Genomic DNA, 20,635 nt, shown 5'->3' on the forward strand with positions numbered 1-20,635 from the left:
AGTGCTGCAGCAAAGGTTAGAAGCTGATTTTGGCAGAACTAAGTTGTACTGATGGACATTACTTGACCAGAAGCAGCATCTGGCTAGTGGTAAAGAACTCTGTAGTTTGTTTCGATTCCCTCCCTGTCAGGAAGATGAATGCTGAGCACAAGCAAGAGACAACCACTCTCTGTGTACCTAAAGCCCTTATAATTACAGGAGCGTTGCTGCTTGGTCCTGCTGGGCTCCTATAATGCAGTTATATATCATAGCTTTTACCTTTTCCTAGGATACCATATGCAAAGTCACTTACATGGGGAACATTAAGATTCTTTGCCCAATTATACTTGCAAGGCTCATACTCAACCTGCAACCATCATAGCCTAAAATGGTAGTGTTCTGTGGGAAAATTCATATAAGGAAATGTACAATAAACGGGTTAATGTGAAACCCTTGTTCTCCCTCAAAACTATATCATGGAGGTGTCCTCACACTTTCTCTACAATGTGAGCTCTAACCATTGACTATAAGCTGCTGCTTAATGCTAAGCTGTTATAGATGTTACAATGAGAAACCTTTTTAAAAAAAAAAGCTAGGTAGCGCCCGCGGGTTTCAAACCACTGTGGGCAATTGCAGGATCCAAGCTACGTGTTGGTCAATGGAGCGGCTGGGCTGAGCTGGCTCATGAGAAACCTCTTTTAACAACACAATGGCAGTGTATATCAGAATGGAAGGAAATAACAGAGCTGACTGCAAGAGGAGTGCATCTTAACTCAAGATGATTAACAGGAATGCCAAAGTAGTGAAATGAGTCAATTCTCTTTTTTTGTCTTTCTAAACGCAGAACAAAAGCATGTGATAGTGTGATGTGAAATGAATTGAACTTATTGAATGAATGTGAAAAATCCTGGATACCACTCTTAGTTATAGGATAGAAATAAAGTTAAATAGTGAATATCTTAAGTTAGACCATAATAGTTTCTATGATTCACTCTGCAGGAAGCATGAACAACTTTGGTGCACTGATATTCTTCATAGGATCCCAAAGACACAACAATAAAATGATGAATCATTTATTTTCTTTTGGTACCAGCTGAGCTAAAGGTTAAAGTTTAGCTATCTTTAAAGAGAAGGAATCCTAGGTCATTTTAAGAACTGGTGAATTTTTAAATGTTTTTTCCAGTATAACTAGGAAACAAGAAGTGCATAAAGAACAAGCTGCATTTTGTCCCAGAGTGTCGCAAGTTATTTAATAAAAAATGTTCACCTGGTTCCATTATAAAAAAGCCATTCTCTAAATAAGCTTTGAAGTAAGCTGAATTTACTAGCATTAATATCACTTTTCAGACACAAAATTAATGATGCTTTTGAAAACATTTAAAACTTTAAAAACAAGCTCATTTTAAGAAAAGGCTTTTTAATTAACTTGTCAAGATGCTGAAAATATATCTGTTTATGCTTGCCAAATGCTACTTGATGTATTTGGACAGCTAATTCAAAGCCATAAAAAGTTCTCAAGTAGCATCCAGGTCAATTACAAATTAGTTATATTTTGAGTATTTCAATAAAACTGGCCCTTCATTTTCAAGAAAATAAGTAAAAAGAGCATTCAAGAACAGCAGGAAAACATCCCAGCTCGAGGTAATAAGATTAAGTTGCACCTATAGAACACATGCTCTTGTGCAACACTGCTCTATTTTTAAGGCCCCACTCTGGAGGGAAAAATCAGTTGTGCAATTACAATGAGTTACTGCTGCAATCATTGTAATGCAGCTCTCTCTCTAAGTTTGTGCCCTGAATTGCTAGGATTATCGCCTCATCCAGACCTAGAGTCAGAAAAATATTTTGTGGGACTTCATTAGTCTGCCCATGGCAGTTCTAGACAAACTGTCAAAAGCATTCTAAATATTATCTTTACAACAATACACGTAAGTATCTAGCATGCAAAGTTTTTTTAAAGGAATAAAAGAATCCTAATTCAGGCACCACAATTATTGTTATCACTCATACCATCAATATAAGGACATTATAATGCAAGTTATTAATAAATAAATTAAAAGGTAAAATAAAAGAATAAGTGTTTCACTGTAATCAGACATGCCAAAAATGCAGTTTCACAGAGCAATGTTTTAAAAATTAAAAATTAAAATAAATATCAGTGTGGAAAGATATCCTTAGTAGGTTATCAAACTTTTTTGTTTTGAAAACTCATTTTAATACTCTGTATTATTTATAAACATTTGAAACATGTGTATCTATATGCACAGCTGTGAACAAAAGCTGTGATTACTCGGATTTCTTGTGTTCTTCAGGAAGGGAAAGTACTTTTCTTCTCTGATGTATCATATGAAAATACAGCTGAGGGAAGACTGAAAAACAGAAAATAATTATGTAAATAAAAGTTAGTATTTTTTTAACCTACGCACAATTTAATATCATGTATTCAAGGGATTTCACATGTATATCAGTGCCCCCAAAGCCAAACATATACTTTCTGCTCTTTTAATGAAGTGGAGGGAACCCCCCCCAAAAAATACAAGATTGTTTACTTGTAAACCAAGGGACCATGAAGCCATTTCCTTTCTGTTCATCTTTAATTGCAAGATATAATGTATGAAATATTGTACATGACAATGCTCAACTTAATGGCAAGGTGATTTCTACAAAGTGCTTTGAAAGAGAACACACACAACATTCCCCCCCCCCCAAGCCTAGCATAGAACTATGACATATTTTATTTTACTATAAATGATAAGTATAATTATTGGTGCACCAGTAATAATTGATAAGTATGTAAGTGGTTACTCAAGTAACACTCATTGCTCTAAGTTTAGACACAGTCAGAGTGTCTCTGTTGCTCACCAGCTAGTCAATTCTATAATATCATATTCATTTGTATACCTCTCTATTCTATACCAGAACTTGGTTAAAACAAAAATGAATATTTTTTACACAAACACAGAAGCTGAGATAGCTCTGTGGAACAAACAGATGCATTAATTTTCTGCTCAAATGACACTGGATCTTGCTGTAAGAAAATATTGATTTGGTAAGATACATGCACAAATACAGCAATGTATCTTTCAGTATCATCTTTCATTGAAAGCCCAATAAAATTTGCAACTTTCACTGGTCACTCTATGTACCCAATTATTTTTGCAGTTCTATTTCACAATGTGAAGCTTGTGAGCTCAAGCTGACCTTAGGAAACCACTAGAATGAAATGCATGAAAGAGAGCCTCATCTAAGGGCTTTTGTACTTTTTGCAATGTGTACATTTGTCATGTGGTCATGACAGTTTTTGAGTTTTAATAGGTGATAACTATGATAAAAATATCTGCACAGGCAAATATGCCAGCATGGAATTAAATGAATTTTTCATTTCTATCACAAAAGTTCAACTTAAAAGCTAGGCTTCAAAAACTTATTATGCTCTATTACATGAAAGAGAAAACAAAGCTAAAACCCAAAGTCTTCCTTCAAAACACGAAAAAAAAGATCAGTTGCAACTAGCACTCTTGAAACAAATATATATTCTCTTTTGCTTTCATCCCCTAATTTGGCTATAAGAAGGAGAGAATAAATAGAAAAAGATGGCTATAGGTAAAAGAAAGAGAAACAAGAATTCCACAAGTGCCAGAGGGAAATCAACTGTAGAATTAAAACATAGTTAAAAAACTTGCTTTTGTTCCATGCCTCAGTGATCTGTGCATTTAAATTTACTGCTATTTTTCACTGTTGAAAACCCACCTTTTATAATGCCTGTACATTCTAGAACACTGAAACATGTGCAGCTAAAATACGTTTCCAGGCATTTTAAACTGCTTTTAGTCTAACAGCTACAGATCTCAAGGGTGGAAGTATTTAACTAGTGCTATACTTACGTGGAATATAAGATAGCATAGTCAAGATCAGGAATGTATAGTAGTCAAAGGAGAAATTGTATTTGTTAGGTAAACTAATTGAAAACAAGTCGGACCGTCTGACATAGGGCAGAGCAGCATATATTGTGAGCAATTCTCCTAAAACTCCCATTGGATACAGTACGAAGAACAACGTGTACCTAAAACAAACAAACAAAAGCACAGATATGCAAAGTTACAGGTAGGTAGCCGTGTTGGCCTGACGTAGTCGGAACAAAATTTAAAAATTCCTTACAGTAGCAACTTAGAGACCAACTAAGTTTGTTATTGGTATGAGCTTTCGTGTGCATGCTTTATGTTCACTCAGAAGTAAGTTCCACTATGTTCAATGGAACTGCAGAGTACATGAGACTAGGAGTATGAAAAGGTTGCTAATACAATGCAACGTAATATTTTCTATATGACATTATATATATTAGTGCAAATAAGAGATGGTGGGGGTCATTCATCAAGAATGGGGCCACTGGGAACAGGGAAGGAAATTTAACTATTTCCTCCTGCCCTGGAGCCCTGCTATTTCGCACCTGAAGGAAGATCCCACTGGTGCCCATGTCTCTCCTGCCAAATAGTACCTTCAGAGACAGTGATTTAGAAAACAACAACTCCACTTTTTATCTCATAGTTTGAAGTTAGTTTGTTTAGACAGGATTCTTTAAAAATTAAACTCCTCTAACTAACACTCAAGCTTATTCTAGCTGCTGCACATAGCAGAGATGCAGCACCTGTTCCTCAGTATATATATCCCAACTCCGATCAGCCCCAACCAGTATACCCAGTGGTCAGAGATTATGAGACCTATAGCCCAACAACATCTGGAGGGTCTCAGGTTCCCCACCCCTGATGTAGCTCAAAACTATAGATGAGCACTATGCAAATCAGTTCTGTAGTTGTCCCCGATTGTCCAAACTAATAAAACTTGGAGGATCACTAGCTTTTGCTTAGTTAGGACTTTTATTCAATAAAGATATATTTTCATTAATTCAACTATATTTCTAGTGTATTCCAAAGTACAAAATATTCTTTTATACAAGAAAATATTAACAATGTGTAGAACATTTGCAAATACTTCTGGTCCTGAACCAAAGTCACACCATTCAAGTTGAAGCTAACTCTTTATTAGCAATAATGCATCTGCACAGACTTGGCAGAGTGTCAAGCCTAATGAGCACAGCAGTTCATCCCCAAAAGGTCTTGCCCCATAGATCAGTTGTTGAGACTGAAAGTCCCCACCTCCCCACAGCTGTCTTAAGTTACCTCTTTTCCACGGCTTTCCCCAAGCAATTAAGAGACTGCACCTACGTGCAGCCAACCTCTCCTCCACCCTTTTCATTACTCTTCTGGTTCTGGGAGATAAAGGTACTGTAGAGGGGAACTTGTTGCAGCAGGAGAAGGAGACACCTATGACTCTTCATCAGCCAGACTCATCTTTGCCTCTTGGCATCCCTCCTCCCCTGCTTCAGCTTCAGCTTCTGCCTCTGATTCTGGACTTAGACTCTCCCAGCTCACTAAGTCCTGCTACCACTTAGCTACCACACTTCCTCCCAGTCTTCTCCCTCTGATCACTCACCACTGTCCCACCACCAATCCCTGGGCTCTGAGCCTTCTTCCCTTGGGACTTCCCCAGCTGGTTCATCCCACCATTATCTGCATCCAACCAGTTCATGACGCCAAGTTTGTGAACTTGTATTGCATTGGTAACCTCAAGACTTAATTACTGTAATGCACTTTATCTGGTGCTGCCTTTGGTTCTGGTCCAGAAGCTGCTACTAGTGCAGAATACAGTGGCCAGACTGCTCACAGAAGCAGAATACTAGGAACATGTTACTCTGATGTTAAGGCAGCTGCACTGATTGCCGATTTGCTAGTGGCCCTCAATTACCGTATTTTTCGCACCATAGGGCGCACCGGACCATAGGGCGCACCCAGTTTTTTTGGGGGGAAATAAAGGGGGAAAAATTATTTTCCCCCCAGGCACGGGGCTGGGGTGGGGGAAGCTCGAGCTTCCCCCGACCCCAGCCCCCATAACAGGCAGCTCTCTGCAAGCCGTGGGAGCACTCCCGCTGCTTGCGGAGAGGTCCGCGAAGCCTGGGCGTGCTGAGCTCAGCGCGCGCAGGCTTCGGCATGCTGGCAACTCTCTGCATTGCGGAGAGGTCCGCGAAGCCTGGGCGTGCTGGGCTCCCGCTGCTTGCGGAGAGGTGTGCAAAGCTTGGACCCCTCTCACTCTCCAGGCTTCAGCGAAAGCCTGCATTCGCACCATAGGACGCACACACATTTCCCCTTCATTTTTGGAGGGGAAAAAGTGTGTCCTATGGTGCGAAAAATACGGTACTTGATCCTGAAGTACCTTGAAGACCATCTAATCATTTATACTCCACCTCTATCACTGGGATCTTCTGATGCACATCTGATGGTTCCTTATGCCCCTGAGGTTCAGTTGGTCTTCATAAAGGACCAAACTTTTAGTGCAACAGGTCCTGTCGTGTAGAATTCCATAACTAGAGGTTCAGCAGGAGCCAACCCTACCTTCTTTCAGATGTCTTCTGAAATAGTACTGTTTAGACAGGCCTTCATAATGTGCATTTTTGCTTTATTCAACCAGTATTTACAGATGTTTTACACTGTGTTTTATATATATTGATAGATTGGTTTTATTGTATTTTATATGCTGTAAGACTCCTTGATATATTTTATGAAAATGAAGATTATTAATTTTTGAATAAAATAAATATGTCAACATTCTCTTTATTTTCTAGGACTGATATTTCTGTCTTGCAATTATTAGGGAAATATGCCCACTGATGTATAGTTTCTCAGACTCATAATCATGAAGTGCTTAATGCCCTTACCTGGCCCATTTGATGAAGTAAGGAAGGTGGTTCAATAAGTTGAAAGTATAAAAGGAATAACGGACGATCTCTGTGATTGTCCAGGCAACAACAAAAAGGAGGATGCAGTCTTCATTTTGTACCTATTAAAGAAAAATACAGTTGCTGTAAGTTGAAAATAAATTATAAACTTTCTAAAATGACAAGCTTTTAAATCTACCTTTTCAAACTTTGTAATTCAGGTCCACAGGAAAGCAGAAATATTTATTGGGGGGGGGGTGAGGGTGGATAATACTCTTCTATGTAATTTGCCTTCTCCTTTGTAATTTCAAGGTTAGAATGCCTGTGCATACACATAAATTAAGTGTTGCTCAGAAATGACACAACATAAAAATCTGAGAAAGTTACCTTAAGTTGCTTCATAGTATGATTACGGAGTATATTTTTAAAACCATTTACCAGTGGCCTGCTTTTTAAATGAAAAATAAACAAAGGCATAACAGCTGACATAATGTCTAATTTCACCAGAGTTCATGATGTATACAATGTTTCTGTATGAAGGTATAAATATGACATCATTTGGTAATACAAAGTAACTAAGCTTGATGCATCATCCCATGCAAACATGACATTGCATACTTGTCACACAAAATCATTTCCTAGAAAACCCTATAGCCAACAATTTCCAACTTCAAATTTCACAGTACCCTGTGCTTCGCAAGCTTCCTATATAAGACTCAAGAGAAACAGGGAGGGGCTGGCTTTGCACCACCCTGGTACTTGCCTGGTCTGCTCTGCCAGCCAGCAAATGTGTGTGCTTTATTATTTATGCAATGACTGTGTTGGCTGTATTAGCATTCCATGAACAGAATACTTTTCACAGTTTATTCTTCTTGCCAATACAGAATTAGGCAAGAATAAAATAAAGTGCACAGGATATGGTATTATTTTGACAGTTTTCCTCACTAACTTGTTTTTGATTTCTCAACTATGCCCTAGATCAGGCATCCCCAAACTCGGCCATCATCCCTAGCTAACAGGACCAGTGGTCAGGGATGATGGGAATTGTAGTCCCAAAACATCTGGCAGGCCGAGTTTGGGGATGCCTGCTCTAGATTATTTTCCACTTTTCTCTTAATAACCATGAGCAGCATTCAGATTGATGCTTAGTGAACTTGCCTGAGATTTCAAATATCAAGTAGCAGAAAGGCTACAACATGCAAAGAAATAGCTAACAACTTGACCATTCCAGGAATAAGAGCAAGCACATTCTTCAAACATTACTGAACTGCCCCATGCAATTACTATTAAATATTAGGAACAAAGAATCCAGAAGGAATAACATGTAAACAACAAAATTCATGTTTCAGATTCCGGAACACCATTTGATTAGGCTTCATCAGAAATAATATAAGACTTCTTCTTCAAGAAAGAGTTAGATATGTGAGAAAGCAAGCAAAATATTAAGAGTTTCTCATTCAAGAACCTAAGAAGCATATGGCAGATTTAACCAAAAAACAACACACATTATTCATGCATCCACATATCATCTTACAAAATCCGTCATAGCTGAACTTGTTCAGGGAGCTCAGGTATGTAGGTATTCCTTCAGGGGGAGGGGGGGAAGCAAAAGGTTTTTTTTGTTTTTTGTTTATTAAGAATGTAGGTAACACTCATCTCACAAGGAAAGGAATGCTAATGTGAACCTGTCAACTATCTCTTCATCTGAGATACTCGGGAACCTGATAGAGTACAATACAGTTTTGACTATTTTTATTGCCAAATTACTCAAACTGTTTTCTAACATGTTAGGAATAATCTGGATTCTATTTGCATATATAAAATGCTGCATATTGGATATTTGGAAAGTATGTTCACTTCCTCTGTCCTACAGTTACACTTCCTTTGAGTCAAGTGGGGCTACAACATGCTGCTTGTACAACAGCAAAAAGCAAACGCCAATCAGGAAAGCGTGGCCTTTAAGTGAGCTGCTGCCAGTTTAACAGTCAGATAGGGATTTGACTCTCAGTGGGAGAGGGACTGTCAGATGGTTCAAAACCTAAACTGTCCACACTGAGTGGGGTCAGCTACACAGTGCAACTCAGTTTTTATTTCCTGACAGGAAGTTAAATCCTAGAAGGGGCTGAGTGTGTGGATGCTGCTGCTTAGAACTTGATAGCCATTTTAGGTGAAAAGTCTACCTGAGACTTGATTTGTAGGAGACTGCTGCTTAAAAAGTTTCTCTGAAAGGAGTGAGTATTTTAAACCAAGCTGTGTGCCTTATGAAACCACCAAGCGTTAAACTTCCCTAAAGTATAATTAAATAAACATACAATTTTGTTCCAGAAGTGCTGCCTCACTCTGAATCCTTGGTTGGGGAGAGTGGACACTGGGCAGCTGCCACAAAAATAAAACACCTTGCAGCTGTGAAATTTTAGAAAGCTACCATAAGCAGTTAATCATATACCTCTACTGTGAAAACAGGGGGAGTTTTATCTGTTAATGCACCCATAATATTGGTCATGTTACCAAGCACCTATATTCAGTGAGGGTGTCTCTCACAAATGGATACTTTTTATTTTTTAACAGTGTTTCTATATTAGCCATGTAAATAAAATTACAGGAAGTAACAGCCCAGTTAACCAAAGTGTAGAGATTGACATGAAAGTGGGAACTTTTGATGCACTGTCCCTTTCCAAACAATGAATAGTTAAACCAGACCTACATATATGATTTCCAACTCTTAGAAAACTGTGAATCTTGTTTCACGTATACTAGCTATCTGAAAATGGCAAAGACAGGCAACGTAAACCAAGTTTTTAGTCCAAAGTTTTGAAAAGAAGTTCACTAGTTAATTTGTTTTATATGATTTCCATTTCCATTCCCCACCCACCTGCATGCTTCTTTCCACACTACCTTATCTGCACGGTAGGTGGGAAGATACAACTGCATCAGTGGGCAAGGAGCCAGCACAGACGTTACAATTAGGAGTTCTGGAAACACATCTCACAAAAACAGCTGATCCTGAGGTGTCCACCAAAAACACACACAGTGGACCCAGTAAAAGGAACAGGAAATATACAAAAGAGTACAAATATTTAGTTCTAGGGAAGAAATGGATCATTTTCTTGCTCTCCTTTAACTTACCTCTTTTACACTATGTGTTACAGCCCATGTCAGAAAAACTCTTGACATCACCTGGAAAGTAGTTAGCACAACAGAAGAGGGAACAATTCCTGAAAAGAAAGTTTATATTGGTCTATATCCTCAGTTTGTTCAATTTATATAAATATTTATATACCGTTATTTCATGAAATATAACAAAATAGTTTACAATGAAAGGACATAAAAACATACAGTAAAAACGATATAAAAGATTAAAATCAGGGGTCAAAGAACCATTGTGGAAAGGTGTATTCTCAACTGCCTACATAGGCCTGGTAGAATATAATAGATTCAGCAGGTGTTTAAAAGTTGCAACAGAAGGCACCTGCTGAATCTCTATCTCTGGTATCCAAAAAACCGTAGTGATGATGCTAAAGGCTCTATTTCAAGTTGTTTTAAAATGAGCCTTACCCACTCAGGGAATAACCAACAACACTCCTGCTAATGATATCAGCGACTGAGCTGGGATTTTAAGGTTCAGGTGATCCCTAGTGCTCTAGAAACCTTCATCTTAATCACATGTTCCAAAAATGATTTTTACAATATACCATTGTTAACATGCATTCCATATCTTTAGTGTGAAGGGGCACAATTCATGTTATTTTTTTTAGATGTTTCAAGTGCCAGATCTTGTAAAACAACAATAAACTATTATATTGTAGGTTTTGTAAGGTTCTCACTTTTTGCATTAGATCTTCTTTTTTTGAGTACCTGACAAATAAGTACCTGACAAATGTCTCTTGGGAAAGATTTCAGATGTCAAAGAGATAAGCAATTACAGTCGTACTTCGGAAGTCGAACAGAATCCGTTCTGGAAGTCTGTTCAACTTCCAAAATGTTCGGAAACCAAGGAAGCTCCTGCAGCCAATCGGAAGCAGCGGAAGTTGCTTCGGACGTTCGGGTTCCAAAAAACATTCACAAACCGGAACACGCATTTTCAGGTTTGTGGTATTCATGAGCCAAAACGTTCGAGTTGCAAGGCGTTCATCAACCAAGGTATGATTGTATATGACTTTTTGCAGACATCTGAAGGCAGTCCTGTTTCAGGAAGCTCTTATAGTCAAATGGGTGGGGTAAAAGAAACTTGTTGTTACTACTATTATTATCAAGAGTTCTTGGGTCTCGGTCTGACAGCTCTGTGAGCTCGTTCCAGTCTATTAACTTCCAGTTTCAGGTCAAGACACAATATGTTAAACAAGTTAATAATGGAGGGACTAATGTCCACCTATTTCCTCTATAATTCCATGTACATTCACACATCTTGAATATTTCATCTTCTCCAGATGTTTCTTTACACTCTGCTCTGCCTTTTTAAAAATAGCTTTCTAATCATTTTGTTGTGGACTGACAAGTCTAAAGCTTCAGAGGCTGTTTATTCCAGTCAGTAAGTTTCTGTTTTGGCAGTTCTTCCCAGTCATTCATTAACTCATATTTCAGTCTTTTTCACGGTGTAGCAAGGTCTCTGTTTTTATTTTTTATCTCCTATGTTGGTGCCTAGAGTCTCAAAGGCTAAAGTCTCAAATGCAATTATAGAGGGCCCTATTTGCTGCAAGGGGAAGAAAGTTGTTGCTTTTTCTTTGGGTCTGAAATATTTCATAAGGCTTCCTGCCTTACCTCATTGTGCTGATGCCAGCATACCCTCTCAGGGAACTTAGCTTGAAATCCTCATGGTGCTGTTGGGGTCAGTGGTAAGCCTAATTATGAAGCTGGGGTCTGAGAAACCCCAAACATTATTGTCAGGGAACTGCCATCGGAGAGTCAGGTGGTGGAAGGGCTCAAGGAGGCTAGGAGAGCCTCAGATGCGGAGGAAGGAACCAGTAGGGGGAGAGGGAGAGTTCCTGCAGAAACTCAATCGGAGGAAGGGCTCCAAGATGTTTCCAGTGAGAATAGCGGGGAGGGCTCAGGACCTCCGCTGGGGACGCCCACTCCGCGGAGGAAACTGTCACGCAGAGAAACCAGAAGAAGAGTTTCTGTCAAGGAACTCTTATGTTGGAGTAAATTCCGGAAACGCCCACTGACGGATCCTGCCAGTGATTGAGGTAGCCACGCACCCATGGCTCCTCGAACTGGGAAAGTTTAGGAACTGATGTGAAGTTTGGAGGACTTCAACGCTTACGCACGAGCAGCCCCCTTTTCCCATTATAATTATGTCCATCTTGTGGGCACCCCTTTTTCTTTTTTAAAAGGGTTAGAAAACCTAAGGAAGAACAGACCTCTTCAGAGTCTGTTTCTTTTTAAACATCCGATATTGGGGACAAACAACAGGGATCAGTGATCTCCATCATGGCTTATTTGTGAGATTCCCAGATGTATCTTTCTGCCTACTGTTGGTGCCAAGAACAGAACAAAATAACCTATGGGTTGATCCGGCAAGGCAATCCTTGTGTCCTTACAAGAATGGCATTGTTACACATCATTTTTTGCTCAACAACCAATCCTTGTTTTACTAAGCAGAAATTTCCAAAGATAGTACAGGAATAATGACAAATATAGATGGGTGATACAGAGCACTCTGATATGTAGTAACAACCTGTATTACACCCTGAATTTGCAAATTACTTCGGAGTCATATATTGACACACTCATTATGCAATTCAAACCTCCCCCACCCTACCCTGATGTTCTACAGAGTGGTCAGGCCACTGCCACATCATCGGCAGGAGATAGACTGTTGTGGCAGCATGGAGCTGGTACAGTGATTGGGCCCAATGCTTTCATGTGATGGCATTGAAATAGCTCAGGCTCCAATGGCTCCTGGACTGGCTCAGCCCTGCCACATATTCAGAACACCCCATTTAGGGTGCTTCTACTGGGTACTGCCAGTGGGTATCCTGACTTTTGCTCTCCCACCTTCAGCACATTTTACAGGCAGGACAGGGAGGCTGGCAATGACAAGAGGCTACCTTGGCCAGAAAAGCTAATCAGAGGTACAGCTCCGCTCCCTCCTGTACAGTATAAGTGGGGTTTGGAATCCTCCTTAGAATAGGCATTAGGAAGAAGAAAAAGTGTGAAATTAGAAATGTATATCATGCTTTATATTTTTGCAATTCTTTTTTTTAAAAAAGAATAAAGTGAATAAGCTACATGAATCCAGTAACTTACCTATTGCGCAATGCAGAATCTAGAACAAAAAGAACATATAAAGTCAACAAAAACTAAGTCTTTTAATCAGCCAAATATAAGGACTGTAGCATTACACAACTTAAATAGTTTTGAGCAACTAATTACTCAACTCAACCAACTGGAAGAAGGAATAATGTCCCAACTATATTAGATCCTCAAACAATTCAATTGGCTGCCCTTCCTCTCACTTCATTAAGACTAAAATGATATATATATGAAGAATTAATTAGAGGAACAACTCTAAGAACAAATTTGGAATAAACTACCATTTAGCTCCATCTCAGTTAGAACTCAAGAAAATGCTTTAATGATAGCACATCGCTGGTACATGTGCCCAGCCAGATTGTATAGAATTAATCATAACACATCCAACCTTTGCTGTTGGGAATACAATTTACCTGGTTCTCTAGTACACATGTGGTGGTCTGCTTTTGTTTTGGGAAGTTTTTCAAAAAATTAATCAAATGATGGGACAATTGCTACAACCAGAATTAGCTCTACTATCTCACTTTACTCCTCAGATTAAGAACATAACCAAGGCTGCACAGAGCCCCCAGCCCGCCCAGTAGACATGGCCCCACCAGGACCAAAAACACCCCCTCAACGGCCCAGTAGAGCTCCAAGGCCTGGAGGCCTCCAGAGGTGAACAGAAAACAATAAACAAAAAGCACCCCCCCAGCTTGCCATAGCCACTGCCACCACCAAGGGAGAGAGGTAGGAGGGTACTGGAAAGGCCAGGGAGGCCGTGAGGAATCAGGGAGCGCAGCCCAGGCTACCATGAGCCTACCTCCCCGGTGGCTGGCATGAAAAGTGCAGGCTGAGGGGGGGGGGAACCATGTGCCGGAAACCACCCCAGGAAAAAACAAACGCAGCGTGGGACCTCCCCACTGGAAATTTATTAATCAATTAACTTATTTATTTGATTTGATTTTAAAAATATCTTCTATTTTTTATTGTTATTTTCTTTGAAGAACTGTAGTAGCATCCATGCAGGAGTTCTGAACCACTGAAGGTCACTTCTGGGGACTGCCACCTTAGCCCTAACCCAGGAACCCAATATCCAGGCCCCATGGGCCCTGCAGTGAAATTAAAACTTCCTGTGAGTCAAAATGACCACCAATACATTTTTTAATTATATACACAACCCCCTTTTTCATTAATAGTTTTCATTTATTAATAAAAATAATAAAAACAACCCTTTTATGAATATGGAGGTAAGAACTCCAGACTATGAGCAAACAGATGCAGGGAAAAATTCCTTAAAACAAGAATATACTGTGTCACTAAAAAAGAAGAAGAAATAATTTCAGAAATTGCTGATTTTTTTACGCCAAACTGTACATCTCCCACAACACCACCTGAACAGGAAATCAGAAGATTCCTAACAGGGCTGACCATGCCAACCTTAACTGCAGAGGAACAAGAATTCATGGACAGCCCTATCACCCCTGAGGAAATAGAGACAGTATTCAAAATCCTGAAACTACACAAAGCCCCCAAGCTAGACGTCTATATAGCAGAATTCTACAAAAGATGCAAAGAACCCCTGATTCCTTACATGACCCACCTATTTAACGACATCATAAAAGGGGCCCCCATCTCCAAACCTGGACCTCTTCCAAAATAGTCTCTCTCACAAAACTACTCAAAGATAGCCTCAAAATAGAATCATACCACCTAATCTAATTGATAAACCAAGGTTACAAGATATTCACATCAATCCTGGTTAACCGCTTAAAATGTTCCTACACAAACTAATCGCCCTGGACCAGGCAGGCTTTACCCCTGGTCGCAACGTAACAGACCCCCATTAGGAAACTGCTGGATCTGATAGAATACAGCAAAATGACCAAACTCCCACTGACGATCATGTTCCTAGACATCCTTAAAGCCTTTCATTGCTTAGAATTATCTATTTGCAGTATTAACTAACATGAAATTTGACCCCAACTTCCTACTAACCCTCAAACAAATTTATTCCCAAGCCGTAGCAAAATGCAGAATTACCAAAATACCAAAGCAATACAAAGAGGCACAAAACAAGAATGCCCACTGTCTCCCATCCTAGTCATCTTGGCCCTGGAATCCCTAGCAATTTGACTCCAAGCAGCCCCAGATATCAAGGGTGTGGAAATAAAAGGTAAAACCTACAAACTAGGGCTCTTTGCAGATGACCTGATGTTCACAACACCAGACACCATAAACACAACAACCACCCTAACTAAAGAACTCAACACATTTGCAATGGGGTCGGGCCTACAAGTAAACTTTGCAAAATCTGAGGCTATGTGCTTCAACACTCTCCCCCTCTGCCTGCATAACCAAAAGGAATTCACCAACATCAAAAGATAAAACTCTGCAGCACCAAATTCAGGTACCTAGGGGTTCAAATAACCAGAAACCTCAATAAACTATGCCTCTACAATTACAAGCCCAGGTGGCGACAAATCAACAGAGACTTGAGGAAATGGAACAACACCAACTTTACACTCTCAGACAAAATAGCCATGATCAAAATAATCACCCTCCCAAAACTAACCTATTTATTCCAAACCCTCCCTATCTGGATTCCCCCAGAAAAAACTACACTCATTTATTTTCACACACAAATAGCCAAGAATAAGCCCCAAATACCTGCACTTCCCCTCCTCAGAAGGAGGGTGGGGAATCCCCAACACAGAATCATATTACATCGCCAACCAAGTACGCCACATAATCCCGTACATTCTAGAAGAAAAGACGAAACAATGGGTCCACTTGGAGAGAGACACCATCGAAAACATCATATTACATCGCCAACCAAGTACGCCACATAATCCCGTATATTCTAGAAGAAAAGACAAAACAATGGGTCCACTTGGAGAGAGACACCATCGAAAACATTCCCAAAAGAAGCATACCCATTTCTTCAAGACAAACTAAAGAAAATCCCCACAACCCTGAACAGGCTCACACAGAACGGAAAGTCCCCATCCCCACTAACCTCTCTGGCCTATCACTCACTATTCCAACATGCAGCTCAAAACCTCCAGATAAAAACCCGGCAAGCCAAAGACCTGCACTGTCTAAAAGACTTCTACAAAAACAACAAACCCATACCAAAACAAGAAATACAAGACAAACTGAGGAACACCCAAATACCTTGACTAACACACCATCAACTACATATCTTCTTAAACAATCCAGCAGTAAAATCAGCAGCCACTAGGCCCTTGACCACCTTCAAAAACCTTCTCCTGATAGCAGAGGGACACAGCAAAGGGATGGTATCCACAATATACAAAATACTGCTCCATAATCCCACAACCCCCCTTGATGCAATCAAAGAACAATGGGAGCACGACACAGGCTATGAAATTAACCCCACCCAATGGACTAGAATGTGGTCTAAACCTCCCTTTAAGACCATATCAGCCAAAAGGGAACTCACTCTGAAACTCACCACAGAAACTGGCATTGATACGCCTAAGAACCTCACCAAGATGTTGGGGAGGCTGCACCTCCACAGGCACATAGCTCCACATGTCGTATGTGGAATGCCCTAAATTCCAACCCTTCTGGCTGTGGTCCTACAAAAGATATGCAAAACAACTAAACAGGTATTAGAACTCACTCCAGAACTGGCCCTACTAAACATCTTCCAAGATCATAACAACCACCCACATTATAAAGAGCTTATAACCCACATACTCTCAGAGAGTAAACATGGACCAATGCAGGCTTCCTCAACCTTGGCCCTCCAGATGTTTTTGGCCTACAACTCCCATGAGCCCTAGCTAGCAGGACCAGTGGTCAGGGATGATGGGAATTGTAGTGTCAAAACATCTGTAGGGCCGAGGTTGAGGAAGCCTGGACCAATGGTATCAAATTGTATGGGAAATGGCCTTAACCAATAAACTGAAACTGACATGGGGACAAATAGAAGAGGATGCCTTCACCCAGGTATGGCTTTATCACATACACAGCCCAACAAGACAACAACAAGAATCCACTGACAGCAGCATACAAATCAATCTGGCTTACCTGACCAACAAGCCCTCCTCCCTCACAAATGGTCAGGCTTACCTGACCAACAAGCCCTCCTCCCTCACAATGCAAGCAAATCCCACTGCAGCCAACCACAGATAACTAACCACACTCTGCCCCACAATACCTCTCACTACCAAGCAAATGTAATAAACAAATAGAAAGAGAACCTACCCAGTTGACGCTGACACAGAACCCCACATGTACACTATACAAAAGAATATAAGCCTCCCCACCCCTCCTCTCCCCCCTCTTCTTCCCCAACCTTATACTGTACTCAACACTAATGTTTCACAACAAATGTAACTGATTTGCAAGAAATACTGTACAACCTGAAAAAAGAGACAAGGCATGTACTTTTGTAAACCAAGAAAATATTTAATAAAAATTAATTTAAAAAGAACAAAAAAGAACACAACCAATAAATACTTCATTTCCCATATATTAACTGCAACTAGAAGAGTTGATTAATGATTGCAAAAAGTGAGAAAAATTTCAGAAGTATGGGACATTGTGCTTATAGACAAATGAACAATTTCACAAAAGGAATATTGATCTGGGGACGAGGAAACTCGCACATTCTATACCATATGCATATGGCATCCTTTTATTGATTTTGGTTCTATCGACTCATGGAACCTTATGGGGAGACATTTGTTTGCCTTTCTTGGAATGTTTAAAACCACAAACATCAGCCACTATTTTTCTTTCTTTTCTGTAAAACTACAAAGCTCTCTTGGTTTTATAGTAAAGGGAACAAAGGGACTAGGCAATGGTCTCTAGTGTTGAAAATTTCAACATTTATGTAAAGTAATTAAACCTATTTTTCAATTAAAATTATGCTATTTAAGAATGGTTGCAGAGGGGCAATCACCAGAGAGTAGAACTTCAGAAAATAAATTAACTTGAAAATAATAGTTTCACTGCATAATGCCAAATTCTCTTTGATGCTATTGTTTGCATGTTTCAGATTTCACTTCTGATGTAATGAAGGAAACCAATACTTACCAGTGGTCTATCTATCAAAAGGGATAGAATTCAATGCAGGAGCAAGTTAATGAATGAAATGCATAGGAAATACAAAACTTTATTTCACTGCAATTAGAAGGGCATGTTCCCTGGTACACATACCTCAACCAAAGCTCCAGTTTGGAAGAACTTCAAAGGTTTTTCTATTGAATAATAAAGATTGTGGTAGCTACCCTTGGTGAGGTATGCTCTGACTAAACCAACTGCTATAACAAGCCACCTAGAAGAAAAAAGGAGAGATTGCAAATGCTTTGTTAATGCCTATTGAAAAACAACTAAGGATCTTCTGACTGAAAGCAGGAACTAGTGCCGCTCTAGGTTTTTAATAGGCCTTTGGGCAAGACACCTTCATTGGATGCCAAATCCTCAGGGAGTCTACCCCCTCACCATCACTACTGACAGTTGCTGAGGCTGCTTCTCTTTCTTAGCTTTGCTACACCTTGCAAAGAGACAGTGAACAATCAGGCAGTGGCAGTAAGTCCTGTTCCACCTCTGCTGTTTGTTTACTCATCCTTTTAAAAAATTATGGTATGCCCAGTGACCTATAAAGCAGATGTTAACAGACTGGTTTTAAGAGCAAAAAGGCATTCCGGAAGGTTAGTCCTAAACCTCTGCTATGGCTGTACTTAGCCTCCCTGAAACCTACCCCTCATTGTCACTTTCCTCTCAGCTAGGCTGTTATAGGCTGCAGGTAGTGGTGGGCACCCACTTCATGTATGGTTGAGTAGACCCACATTTAATGAGTTGGCAGTGCTTTTTCACATCTAGTTACATTCTAAGAACAGGAGATGAAATTCATACAATGTAGTAACACTGCATTATCAGAAAAATAAAGGCTCATAAAACAATGATTTTTAAGTTTTTATTCTCCTCTTTACCAGTACCAAGCAATAATTAAAAAGAAGCAGTTATATCTGGTGCAATTAGATGTAAGTGTAATGATTAAAAATGACAGTGTTAGTTGCAAAGTCAAATTAAGCAACCTTTTATGATGGATGGATGGATATTAGAGGATGCTATCTTCTGCATTACTACATACTGTAAAACAACTGTAAAACATTTCTTTTCCAAACTGCATATGTAGTTTTTTCATTTGATGTACACAGTTAATATGCAGATATGCTTTTCACTGCAACTTTTAAACATACCTTTACACTAAACCACGGCAAGATATAACCTTGTCTTTTCAGGAGATGGCTAAAAATACATTTTGTTTGTACATGTACTCTGTTACTAAAGTACACAATCTCAAATAATTATTCTGAAAAGATGCCCAACACAGAAAAACATGAATGCATTTATGAGCAATATAAGTTTAACATTTTTTTTTTTACTATACACATTACTATGAAGATGATTGGTGGGAGTTTATTAGGAATTAACAAAACTTTCACTCCCCTAGAATTACTGAAATGCTCAAATATCACTACCAATTTAAAATCATATATAGGCATATTGCAGACTAAGTTATGGGCTGTACACAATGTATCACCAGGAACTGACACACCCAGGCCGGCTTCACACATTTCAATGGGTACAAGGCATAACTGTCACAATCAACACAGAACAGCGGCCAATCTTGACTCCCTAGCCTAGAGCAAGTATTTTGGCACCTAGAGCAAGTATTTTGTGTTGCGCTATGACTATCTGGATACGCATTGCATTCCAGTGACCATTCCCAGTCATTTAGTATGGCACACATTATTATTACTGTATTATTATTACCTTGCCCATCTGGCCGGGTTGCCTCAGCCACTTTATCACTGTACTGTATACATTTTTATTACAGTATTATTATACACCAACACATTATTACAATAATTGTCTATTCTTGTTGAAAGTTTGTGGGGTGTGTGTGAAAAGTACCATTAATGTTCCTCAATTAAAAGAGGGGCTCAAAAGGGACAGAAGCTGCTATTATTCCAATATCAGCCAAGAACGCTACAGAAGATCTGCCTTGCTCTGTCAGAGACCAAGGTCAGCACTAGGCTAGTCCCCCCCCCCCCGTCACCCTAGGTGAGAAGGGAGCAAGCAGGTTGAGGCGAGGGTGTGTGTGTGTGTGTGTGTGTGTGTGTATATATATATATATATATATATATATATATATATATATATATATATATGTATATATATGGAGCGGGAGGGAAGGAGGCCTTCTTGGTTCCGTTCAGACGAAGGGGAAAGATCCTCTACACCCACACCCACCGCACCGGCGCTCGCTCACCCGGCTGTCATGACCACGTTGTAAATGACCAGGTAGGCCGTGGCCAAGGCTCCGGGGCCTTTCCGCCGCCGGGAGCCCGCCTGCTGCTGCTGCCCACTGATCCCGTAGCCATTATCCGCTCGACGGCTGCCGCCGCCGCCGCCACCGCCACCGAAGGCCGCCATTGCACTTTCTGTCTCTTCGGCAGCGCTCTTCCTTCTCCTCCAGCGACCCGGAGCGACTGCGGCTTTGCCTTTGCCCCCGCCCCCGCGTCTACTTCCACTTGGCAGGGGAAAGAGGCGGCGCTGAGAAGAAAGCGCCGGCGAAGGGAAGCGGCGAGGAGCGGGGCTTGCCGGGCCTCT

General features: G+C 40.1%; 1 protein-coding gene across 1 annotated transcript; it reads right to left on the reverse strand.

The window, feature by feature from the left end:
- Window positions 1–555: 555 nt before the first annotated feature.
- Window positions 556–20,624, reverse strand: HACD2 (3-hydroxyacyl-CoA dehydratase 2). Its single transcript, XM_081925395.1, has 7 exons — window positions 20,295–20,624; window positions 18,173–18,290; window positions 12,995–13,013; window positions 9,875–9,963; window positions 6,749–6,870; window positions 3,864–4,042; window positions 556–2,348 (listed from the first exon to the last, which is right to left on the reverse strand). Exons 1-7 carry the CDS (start codon window positions 20,456–20,458, stop codon window positions 2,266–2,268), a joined length of 774 nt encoding a protein of 257 aa, XP_081781521.1. The 5' UTR covers window positions 20,459–20,624; the 3' UTR covers window positions 556–2,265.
- Window positions 20,625–20,635: the final 11 nt, after the last annotated feature.

This window comes from Podarcis melisellensis (genome assembly GCF_964234715.1).
Source record: "Podarcis melisellensis genome assembly, chromosome: 1".
Taxonomy (NCBI): domain Eukaryota; kingdom Metazoa; phylum Chordata; class Lepidosauria; order Squamata; family Lacertidae; genus Podarcis; species Podarcis melisellensis.